General features: G+C 44.8%; 1 protein-coding gene across 2 annotated transcripts in view; it reads left to right on the top strand.

Moving 5' to 3' along the window:
• NKAIN2 (sodium/potassium transporting ATPase interacting 2) overlaps positions 1-12,288 on the top strand; it is a 788,381-nt gene that overhangs the window by 331,046 nt on the left and 445,047 nt on the right. For both annotated transcript variants that reach the window (XM_050949891.1, XM_050949890.1), the window contains exon 2: positions 1,618-1,755. In XM_050949891.1, the coding sequence (XP_050805848.1) occupies positions 1,618-1,755 (138 nt within the window). The remainder of the gene's footprint in view (positions 1-1,617; positions 1,756-12,288) is intronic.

The following is a 12,288-nucleotide window of genomic DNA, read 5'->3' as shown; positions in this document are numbered from 1 at the left end:
TTAGATTCCTTTAAAAATTCCAGGCTAAGAAGTCAGCATTTGTCAATAAACAACATATAGTTGCACTTTTCTGATATAAATTGGGGGCAAATGTGGTATCTGTTATCACTATGTGGCAGTGATTGGCAAATGCCATCCTTTTAATGGTGATGTATGTATTTGGTAACTTTTTAGCAAGGTCTTATTGTATTTTGGTTCTTGAATGCCTTTGTGGACAGGGAAATACCACCAATAAATTGTACCACCTAAAAAATTGCAGTGAACTAAAATTAATTATGCAGCTAGCATTTAATTTCAAACACAGATATTAACTTTTAAATTAATTAAAAGTGTCCTTGACAAAAACACCTAATTCAGTTGATCCACCGTGTCTTATAAACTGAGTAAATATTCACCAACAGATTTTGGGGTGAAGGGGAGTTGCAAATTCATATAGAAGCAGCCAGGGGAGTGCACCTGCCACCAGTCTGGGGTCCTGGCCGCCGGCCCCGCTTCACTCAGCCGGCCGCGCGTGCTGAGTGGTGCCGGTGGCTGTGACCCTGGCTGGCAGCCGCATGCCAGGCAAAATCAGCTCACGTGCCAAAGGTTGCCGACCCCTGGGCTAACAATTGGGCTATAGGTTATTCTGGAGTGGTTTTCCCTCAGTGTCTCCTGTTGAAGCTGTTCCACTTTGGCCCAATGACTATTCAAGGGTTTCGGAGAGAGAGAGACTCTATAGCCTGGGGGTTAGAGCACTCTCAGGTTCTGATCCATGCTCCAATTAATATTTATTTATACCAAATGGGAACAGCTTCAGCAGGAGAGATTGAGTGGGTCCCATCCTAGAATATCTAGTAGTCTGATGATTAGGTCAGTGACCTGGGAAGGGGGAGACGTAGGTTTCTGTTCCCACTCCAAAGCAGAGATTCAGACCTGGGATTCCCACATCAACGGTGAGTGCCTGAACCACCAGACAACTGGATATTGGAGGTGTGGTGGGGTGAGGACTGGCAAACAACAAACTCCTCAGTTTTTGTGAATCGTGCCTATCCCTTGTGAATCTATCCTGAAAAATCTAAATATTTTATTGTGATAGTGTCTGAATGAACCAGTTCAACATTTCGAGGGGAAAAATAGTCATTTATTTATGTTTTGACTAAAACTATTTGCCAAAATCAGTACAGCTGTGGAAATCAGTTAACCAAATCTGTTGATCCAATATGCATTTTTTTCATTGAAAAAGTTGCAGCTGAAAATATTTTGCTGAGCTCAAGTATTAAACCTACCACTGACTTTCAGCACCACCGAAGAAGTACAGCATTTACTAGTGTATATGACAAAATGTTTTGTGCTGTTTCTGCTGCAAACGCAACATCCCTGTGAACAGGTCTGGTATCTCAGCAGAATCACCCATATGAATATTTTAGCTAACTGCATATAACTCAGTGGACTGTCAGTGAGAAATGCTGCTTTCACTAAAATCAAAGGGTGAAACATCACAAACACATTTCATTATAATGCTGAGTGAACTAGTTTCAAACTCAGGACAATTTTCATGTTTTGGGGAGGGAACATGTCGTCTTATCTGTTTTTTCTGACCTGTTCTAATCTATGCATTCTGATGCTTTTAAATCCTAGGTTTGTGTGCTGGAGAGGCAGATATTTGACTTCCTTGGTTATCAGTGGGCACCGATCCTGGCAAATTTTGTGCACATTATTATAGTCATACTTGGCTTATTTGGAACCATCCAGTATAGACCTCGCTACATAATAGGAGTGAGTATCATTTATGTTTTTTTTTTCTGAGCGTCATAAAAATGGGAGAGATGGATGTGGAAACTTTACTCTTTTGCTTAGGAATTACATATACATCTCACCCTTGTTTAACCTGCATATGTATTTTACAACTGTAACATTGTTATGGTTCACCTACCATAATTAAATAACATCATGCAACAGCAGCTGAAAATCAATCTCACAAAATATATGAATATAGCATAAGACTTAATAAGTTCACATTTGTAAAGTACTTTGGAATCTCCAAAGAAGAGATGATATAGAAGCACAAACTATTATACACACTGGACATTACCTGTTGATCACTGAATTACTGTAATTTGTATTGATTGTTTCTTATTAACCTATGTTTAGAATGCCAAAAATATGCCTGCTTCTTACAAATAAGACAGTAGTGTGGGTGTGTGAGGAGAGGGAGGTGAGGAAGTGACAAGACAAGAGTAAAAAAAGATAGTATGTGACTCTCAGGAGTTGACCTGATTTTTTTTTCTCTTCATCCATCCGCCCTTTAACCTATCTGTATACACACAAACAAATTGGGCTTTGTTGTACTCTCAAACACATTACAATTTTAAGTAGATTTTAGATTTACATTTTTAGCATTTTGTTTTAAAAAAAGGATGATATAAAAAGTTTAAATCTCAAAAACGTTGCTCAGAATGACTTTTATCTCAAAATAATTCCATAATAAAACCAATACTAATTCAACAGTACCGTGTAGATTTTTCACCAACACAAATGCAAATCATGAAATCCCAAAGCTGCTGTTTCATCATGAACAGTAATTCAGCTTTCAGGGGCAGCGATTTGGCTGTAGTGTGGTACAAATCGCCTGTAGTACCCGGCCAAGCCTAAGAAGGATTGGACCTGTTTCTTTGACCTTGGGACAGGCCACTTTTGGATAGCATCCACCTTGGCCTGTAGGGGGTTTATGGTTCCTCGACCCACCTGGTGCCCCAGGTAAGTCACTCTGGCCTATTTGACACTTTTTGGCCTTAACAGTTAGTCCGGCCTGCCTGATGCGCTCAAAGACCTTTTCCAGGTGTAGTAGGTGTTCAGGCCAGGAGTCTGAAAAAATGGCGACATCATCGAGGTAGGCAACTGCAAATTCTCCCAGTCCTGCTAGTAGACCATCTACCAGCCTCTGGAAGGTGGCGGGTGCATTTCGAAGGCTGAAAGGAAGGACATTAAATTCATACACCCCTGCATGGGTGATGAATGCTGACCTCTCCTTGGCAGGTTCATCTAGCGGTACTTGCCAGTACCCCTTGGTTAAGTCTATTGTAGAGATGAACTGGGCCCATCCCAACTTTTCCAATAGCTCATCGGTGCGTGGCATTGGATAGTTGTCCGGACAAGTTACCGCATTTAGCTTACGGTAGTCCACGCAAAAGCGTATTTCCCCATCTGGTTTGGGTACCAGAACCACTGGAGATGCCCATGCACTGGTAGATGAGCGGATTATACCCATCTATAGCATGTTCTGGATCTCCCGCTCTATAGCAGCTTGGGTATGAGGAGACACCCAGTAGGGTGGGGTTCTGATTGGGTGAGCATTACCTGTGTCAACGGAGTGGTATGCCCGTTCAGTCCGTCCTGGGGTGGCTGAGAACAATGGGGCGAAGCTAGTGCACAGCTCCTTGATTTGTCGCCGCTGCAGACGTTCCAGGGTGGTTGAGAGGTTCACCTCTTCCATGCCACCGTCTTTTTTTCCCGTCGTAGTAGACCCCGTCAGGCCACTCAGCATCATCTCCCTGGACTGTAAACTGACAAACCTGTAAGTCTCTGGAATAGAAAGGCTTGAGAGAATTAACATGGTACACTCTGGGCTTTAGTGAGGAATTGGGAAATGCTATGAGGTAGTTTAGAGTTCCCAGGCGCTCTTGGACCGTGAATGGCCCTTCCCATGATGCTTCCATCTTATGGGCCTGTTGCGCCTTCAAGACCATAACCTGGTCCCCTACCTTGAAGGAACGTTCTCTGGCATGTCTGTCATACCAGGCCTTCTGCTCTTCCTGAGCATCCTTTAGGTTCTCTTTAGCAAGGGCTAAGGAGTGTCGGAGGGTGCTTTGTAGGTTGCTTACAAAGTCCAGAATGTTAGTCCCCGGAGAAGGCGTAAACCCCTCCCATTGCTGCTTCACCAGCTGTAATGGCCCCTTAACCTCGTGACCATACACAAGTTCAAACGGTGAAAACCCTAAACTGGGATGTGGTACAGCCCTGTAGGCAAACAGCAACTGCTGCAACACTAGGTCCCAATTATTGGAGTATTCATTGACCAATTTACGTATCATGGCCCCCAAAGTTCCATTAAACCTTTCCACCAGGCCATTGGTTTGATGGTGGTACGGGGTGGCAACCAAGTGATTCACCCCATGAGTTTCCCACAGTTTTTCCATGGTCCCTGCCAGGAAATTAGATCCTGAATCTGTAAAGATGTCGGAGGGCCAACCTACCCTGGCAAAAATGTCTGTTAGGGCCAGGCACACAGTGTTAGCCTTGGTGTTGCCTAGAGCTACTGCTTCCGGCCATCGGGTAGCAAAGTCCACGAAAGTCAGTACGTACTGCTTTCCTCTGGGTGTCTTTTTTGGGAAAGGACCCAGAATATCCACAGCTACTCGCTGAAATGGGACCTCAATTATGGGGAGTGGCTGGAGAGGGGCCTTGACCTGGTCTTGGGGTTTTCCCACTCATTGGCATACCTCACAAGACCGGACATACTTGGCAACGTCCTTGCCCATCCCCTCCCAGTGGAAGGACTTCCCCAACCGGTCCTTGGTTCTGTTCACCCCAGCATGGCCACTGGGATGATCATGGGCTAAGCATAAGAGCTTCCCCCGGTACTTAGTTGGAACCACCAACTGTTTTTGCGGCTGCCATTCTTCCCGGTGTCCACCAGAAAGAATCTCCTTGTATAAAAGTCCTTGGTCTATAACAAACCGGGATCGATTAGAAGAGCTGAGAGGCGGTGGGGTGCTCCGTGCCGCCGCCCAAGCTTTCTGAAGGCTGTCATCTGCTTCCTGCTCAGTCTGGAACTGTTCCCTTGAGGCTGGGGTCACCAGGTCTTCCTCAGACTGTGGACTTGGGCTTGGTCCCTCTGGAAGCGATGTAGGTGATGGGGTTGTTTCCGTTGCTGGTGAACTGCTCTCCGCTGGCGCACCTAAGGGTATTCCAGGCTCTGGCTGAGCCTTTTGGGTATGGCTGTCTGTTGCTTCTGCCAGTTCTGGCTCGCTGGCGCCCTCTGGCGTGGAGTTTGAAGATGTGGTTGCACTTGCTGGTGCTGGTTGCTATTCCAGTTCCGGGCCTGGGACTGGAGGCGCTGTGGCTGTTTCAGTGGTTGGCATGGAATCCGGGTCCACTACCTCTGTCTGGGTCTCTGGTAACACAGACGGGGCGTCTGTGGACGGCTCAGGAACAGGAATGGGTCTGGAAGCTTGCCTGGTTTGGCTACGTGTAACCATTCCCACCCGCTTGGCCCGCTTCACCTGGTTGGCCAAGTCTTCCCCCAGTAGCATGGGGATAGGATAATTGTCATAGACTGCAAAAGTCCACATCCCTGACCAGCCTTTGTACTGGACAGGCAGTTCAGCTGTAGGCAAGTCTACAGCTTGTGACATGAAGGGGTAAATTGTAACTTTGGCCTTTGGGTTGATGAATTTGGTGTCAACGAAGGATTGGTGGATAGCTGACACTTATGTCCCCGTGTCTCTCCACGCAGTAACCTTCTTTCCGCCCACTCTCAAATTTTCCCTCCGCTCCAAGGGTATTTGAGAGGCATCTGGGCCTGGGGATCTTTTGTGTGATGGTGGTGTAATGAACTGCACTCGGATGGCGTTGTTTGGACAGTTGGCCTTGATATGTCCCAGTTCATTACACTTAAAGCATCTTCTATCTGATGGATCACTGGGCCGAGGTGAGTTACTGGAGACTGGTGAGGTGGAAGAATACTGTGTCTGTGGCTTTACTTGGGTTGTAGGTGGGGTTTTTGGCTGCCCTCGGTTGTAGGGTTTATGGTCGGTGTGCCCCCTGGGGTATTCGTTCCCCTTGACAGTAGCTTTCTTGCTTTCTGCCACTTCCATCCATCTGGCTCCAATCTCCCCCCCTCAGCGAGATTTTTGGGTTTTCCATCTTGTATGTACCGTGTTATGTCCTCAGGAACACCATCCAAGAACTGCTCCATTTGTATGAGGAGGTGCAGTTCTTCCAAGGTTTTAACATTGTGTCCTGATATCCAGGCCTCATAATTTTTCCCAACGTAGTAGGCATGTTTGGGAAATGACACATCTGGTTTCCACTTTTGGGTTCTGAAACGCCGACGGGCATGATCCGGGGTTATCCCCATTCTGTATTTGGCCTTGGTTTGAAAAAGTTTATAGTCGTTCATGTTCTCCTTAGGCATTTCAGCTGCCACCTCTGCTAAAGGTCCACTGAGCTGTGGCCTCAATTCTACCATGTACTGGTCTTCAGGGATGCGGTACCCAAGACAGGCTCTTTCAAAATTTTCCAAGAAGGCCTCGGTGTCATCACCTGCCTTGTAGGTGGGAAATTTCCTGTGCTGTGGAACAATCATTGGTGCAGGGTTGTTAGGGTTGGCTGTGTTTTGCTTAGCCTTTTCTAATTCCATGGCCTGTCGGTGGGCTTCCCTCTGGAGTTCCAGCTGTTTTTGGTGGTCTGCATCTTTGGCTGCTTGCTCTCTTTTGTAGGCTGCCTCTCTTTCTCTTTCTCTCAGCTCCATCTCTTGTAGTCTTTTTTCCAGTTCTAGCCTGTGTTCGCTTCTTTGATTTGTTCTTCGGCCTTCATTTTTGTCTTGGTAGGCATGGTTCCTGTTTTCTTGTGTTGGGGTGCCCTCCGGTGTTTATCTTCTGAACTGCAGGCTCTGTTGCCTCCTGGGGTCTGCCTAGCCACAGTGCCTTTTTCCCTTTCTTCCTAGCTAATTTTTTCAATGTAAAGTAAACCAGAAAAACCACTTTATTTGCATGTATATAGTGCTGGTATTTGCCTCCTAATGGGAGTGCTATTGTGACAAAAGACCCTTAACAGTCTCTTAATGGTTGCTTGCTTAATATGCAAGCCACAGCTGCCAGAGAGAGCAGAGAAAAAAAAAATTCTCTCTGGTTCCCTTTTAAAACCAAACTGTTTCTCTCTGCCAAAAAGCCCCTAGCAGAGAAAAGAAAAATATAATATTCCTACTGGCTTCTGGATTCTATCTTTCCCAACGCTGCCACTCATGTCAGTAACCTAGTCCCAGATTTGGACCTTAGCGTCCAAAATATGGGAGTTAGCATGAAAACCTCCAAGCTTAGTTACCAGCTTGGACCTGGTACTGCTGCCACCACCCAAAAAATTAGAGTGTTTTGGGGCACTCTGGTCCCCCAAAAAACCTTCCCTGGGGACCCCAAGACCCAAATCCCTTGAGTCTCACAACAAAGGGAAATAAACCTTTTCCCTTCCCCCTCCCTCCAGGTGTTCCTGGAGAGATACACAGAAGCAACCTCCGTGAATCTAAACAGAGGGATTCCACCCTCCCCGTTCCCAGCCTGGAGAACAGAATTACCGAGAGTCACTCTCTCTTTCCCCCTCACCCAGAGTGAATGCAAAGTCAGGCTAGTACATCTAACACACACAGGTTTTCCCCTGACTTCTTCCTCCCACCAATTCCCTGGTGAGCTGCAGACCCAAATCCCTGGAGTTCCTCACTAAAGAAAAACTCCAACAGGTCTTAAAAGAAAGCTTTATATAAAAAAGAGAGAAAAATACATACAAATGGTCTCTCTGTATTAAGGTGACCAATACAGGGTCAATTGCTTAAAAGAAATATGAATAAACAGCCTTATTCAAAAGAATACAATTTAAAGCACTCCAGCAACTATAGACATGTAAATACAAAACAAAAAACCAACCTTGTACTCACAACTTGGAAACAGAAGATTAGAAAGCAGGAAATAGAAAAATCCTTCTCTAGCTGAGAGAGATTCAGGCAGAAGACAAAGAACTCAGACAGAAACTTCCCTCCACCCAGAGTTGAAAAAAGTCTGGTTTCCTGATTGGTCCTCTGGTCAGGTGTTTCAGGATACTTTTTTTTTTTTTCAGGTGAAAGAGACATTAACCCTTAGCTATCTGTTTATGACAGCTTGTTTGTCTGATTTATGTTGGTCACTATGGGATGAACTGTGGCTTTGCCATAAGCCTGTTTTGGAGTTAGTGTATTGTTGAGACGCTCCTGGATCAGCCCAAGAGTGAGATTGTAATTCCCCCTGCTGCTCCAGGGAGGGAAAGGAGTAAGTTGTGTTGGGTCTGTACCTGCTCTGAAGAGCTGGCATCCCCTCTTACACTGTTACAGAAGATGTGGGTAACTGGTCCATGAGATAAGGGGTCATGATGTTCTCCTTATGTCCTTGTAGTCCCTGAGCCACAGGTTAATCCTATGGTATTGTTAATGAATGAATATTGCTATGTGTAGGAATGAAAATGTGCTTCTATATATATGCAGTGGTGCTGTAGCCATGTCTGTCCCAGGATATTAGAGGAACAAGATGGGAGAGGTAATCCTTTTTTTATTGGGCCAGCTTCTGTTGGTGAGAGAGAGAAGCTTTGGGTCTGAAGAAGAGCTCTGTGTAAGCTTGAAAGCCTGTCTCTTTCCCCAACAGAATTTGGTCCAATAAAATATGTTCTCGCCCGCACCTTGTATCTCTATCCTGAGATCTACACGACTGCAACAACACTGCAAACATCTTATATATATGGAAAGTATATGTGTAAATAATATACGCATGCACATATTTAATAATGTTGCCAACTCTCTCATGATTTTATCACAGGTTTCATATTTGGAGTTTTTCATCAAGTCTCACCTTCTGTAAGCCTGTGATTATGTGAGAATCACAGCTTTCCTTTTCTGCAAAAAAGTCAGTTTCTAGGCCTTATGGTTGTAGGGGGGGAAAAGCTTGAAAACAGGACCCAAGTGCACCGTAAAGGCTAAGAAACCATAAGGCAAATAGAAAGAACATAACACTGATTTTTTAAAAGCATCTGACGAAGTGGGTATTCACCCACGAAAGCTCATGCTCCAAAACTTCTGTTAGTCTATAAGGTGCCACAGGATTCTTTGCTGCTTTTACAGATCCAGACTAACACGGCTACCCCTCTGATACTGATTTTTTAAATTCTTATGATTTACATTTTCAGTCAGCTCTGAAGAAAAGAAAACACCCACTTTCACACCTGGAAACATTAAAAGGGGAAATTTTTGCTTTTAAAAAAATATTACCTTTGGGTTCAAAACCACTCCAAGAAATTTAAGCACAATTTTTTTTCTGAAAATACCAGAAAATAGGGGCGTATTCTTAAAAGGGCCACTTCAATAGGGAAAGGCACAGTTTTCTGCTAGAACCATGACTATACCCAAAATCAGAATGAATTCAAATTCTAGTCATAAAGTAGACTTTAAACTCCTGGGCTGATGCCATTCCTGCCACTCTTTCCTGCTCATTGTCTCATATGCCCTCTCTCAGAGTTGCCCTCGACTTTAAGACAAAGCGTAAAGGGCCTTGTGACCTGGCATCCATAGTCTAGAACTGAAGTTCCACACATACAGCAGGTGCCTGATGCTGCTGCACCCCTGCAGTTGGACAGTAGTGGGCAGCAAATAGCCTGATTGTCCCAAAGGACATCTAACAAAGGGAAACAATCCCTCTGTTCCTGCAGCAGCTGCATAGAGACCACTTTCCTCTTAGTGCTGTTACAAGAAATCACACTAGGAATTAGAAGTTGCCCCAGCTATCACAAAGTTGCTAGGAGACCACAAACTCATGAGCATCTATTACCCTCCAGTCAGCCTGTCCACTGAATGTAGTGGTATAATGCATGTTTCACTTCAGTTGCTGCTCTGTCTAGAATGAGTGTGTCTGAGGATGGGAGTAGACTGATTCCTGCCCATCCTGGTTTTCAGGGGTCCATACCATGTATTCCATTGAAGCCAGGAGATGGAGGGAATTTCCATCTGAAGAATCAGAAGGTGGGTGCTCAGTTCCAGGAGAGCACAGTCTTCTGGGCCTGGGGACTGTATCAATGAGGTTTGCTTATTTCCAGGGGTGTGGGTAGAGGTCTGTAAAACTCAGACTGCCAAGTGAATATGCAAGGGTTAGGACAGCCATCTTCTGTGGACATACCCTGCATCATCCCTACTCCTCAGTCATATCAGTATCTGTAATATTTCTTGCTTCTACAACACTAAATACATTTTAATTTTATATAACATTCTTCATAAAGGGTATTACACATTTACTAGAGACAGTGAATCACAAGTTAAAGAGAACAGAAGGGCTTTAAGGAGAGATTTAAAGAAATAAGTTAGTGTCTCAGAGGGATGTGGAAATGAGTTCCTCACAGATGTGAGACAACAAGTGAATGAGTGACCTTGAACTCTGGAGAATCACGCAAAGCAGAGAGAGAGAGCGCGACAGGAGGCCAAAACTGGCATACTGGGGGACAGGTGAATATACTGTCAGATCTTGGGAGATTTTAATTGAAATGGGAGATGGTAGAGGCAAACAGAGAAGATGGTTAAGGTACTATTGCAGGAAAGAATAGTGTGGCTGAAATTTAGAGAGCAGATATTAGAGGTCTGTCAGCGTTCGGAAGTGACATGATGGAGATGTGAATGTGTTTTTAACAGAGCCATCAGTGGGGACTGGCAGTATTGATGTCTGGGGCTTTGCCTAACCAAGGGGCCTGGGAAAGAGCTGATCAATCTCTTCCTCATCCTGGTGTGGGCCACACACATAGGCTCAATCTCTTCCACTCCACTTAGGATACTTCCTGCAGAGCAGATTCAGAATACACTTATGTGTGCAGTCACATTTCCTGCTCTACTGCTGGTTTGAAATGCAAGAAGTAGGAGAAAGCTGCTGAACACATTGATGCTGTCTGGCTCCTGCTCTGCAGAAAAGTTCAGCATCTGTATTCATCCTTTTTCCTGCCTGTCATGGTATAATCCCCCACTCTGAACCTTAGCGTCCAAAAGATGGGGTACCAGCATGAATTCCTCTAAGCTCAATTACCTGCTTAGTACTTGTAGCGCTGCCACCAACCAGGAATTCCAGTGCCTGATACAGTCTGGTCCCCCCCAAAACCTTGCCCGGGGACCCCCAAGACCCAGACCCTCTGGATCTTAACACAAGGAAAGTAAACCCTTGCCCTCACCGTTGCCTCTCCCAGGCTTCCCCTCCCTGGGTTACCCTGGAAGATCACTGTGATTCAAACTCCTTGAATCTTGAAACAGAGGAAAATTCACCTTTTCCCCTTCTTCCCCCCCACCAGATTCTCCCTGAGAGAGAAAGTAATCCTAACACAGAGAGAAAATTAACCTTTCTCTCCCCCAATTTCCTGGTGAATCCAGACCCAGTCCCCTGGGGTCTCAGCAGAATAAAAAAACAATCAGGTTCTTAACAAGAAAAGCTTTTAATTAAAGAAAGAAAAAACAGTAAAAATTATCTTTGTAAATTTAAGGTGGAATATGTTACAGGGTCTTTCAGCTATAGACACTGGGAATACCCTCCCAGCCTAAGTATACAAATACACATTTGAACTCCTTCCAGCCAAATACACATTTGAACTCCTCCCAGCCAAATACACATTTGCAAATAAAGAAAACAAACATAAGCCTAACTCGCCTTATCACCTAGTACTTACTATTTTGTATTTATAAGAACCTGTATCAGGGAGATTGGAGAGAAACCTGCTTGCACGTCTGGTCACTCTCAGAACCCAGAGAGAACAACAACCAAATAATAACAGCACATACAAAAACTTCCCTCCCTCAAGATTTGAAAGTATCCTGTCCCCTGATTGGTCCTCTGGTCAGGTGACAGCCAGGCTCACTGATCTTGTTAACCCTTTACAGGCAAAAGAGACATGAAGTACTTCTGTTCTATTAACTCTTAACTATCCATTTATGACACTCCCCTTCCAGGAGTTTTGAATATGAGGGGCAGGGAATGTAAATATTTGCACTAAGTTCTATTGCTGTCTCCTGACAAAGAAGGTGAAAACATTTGGGGAGACCCCCAGTCTGTAGGGATGATGGTTTGGTAAAATTGAACTCTGTGTTGCTCTTTTTGCCATGAGAAGAAGGTACAAGGAAGGTAAAATGGAATGATGTGAAGGAATGAAGGAGAGTTTGGGGATGGGAAATGCGCATAGGGGAATTTGTGAAGAGAGGCCACTGGGTGTCAATCTCACGTAGAAACAGATGTCATCTGCCACTTTGGAGCTTTTTTCCTGTTGGTGTTGGTAAATTCAATTCTTCTAGACTAGAGCTTGTTCCAAGGAATGTAAATCCTGGATGTGTGCCTGATAGAAAAGACCAAGATAAAGGAGAATTTTGGCAGTATTTTGGAGGTGGTAATTGACAGCCTTTCAGATGAGGGAGGCGGAGGATTTGCGGGGGGAGGGCAAGGAAATGGATTAAAGCAGTGGTTCTCAAACTTTTTTTTGTGTGGCCCACTTGAAAAT

This window comes from Gopherus flavomarginatus, chromosome 4 (assembly GCF_025201925.1).
Source record: "Gopherus flavomarginatus isolate rGopFla2 chromosome 4, rGopFla2.mat.asm, whole genome shotgun sequence".
Taxonomy (NCBI): domain Eukaryota; kingdom Metazoa; phylum Chordata; order Testudines; family Testudinidae; genus Gopherus; species Gopherus flavomarginatus.
This window is presented reverse-complemented; position numbering and strand designations above follow the sequence as displayed.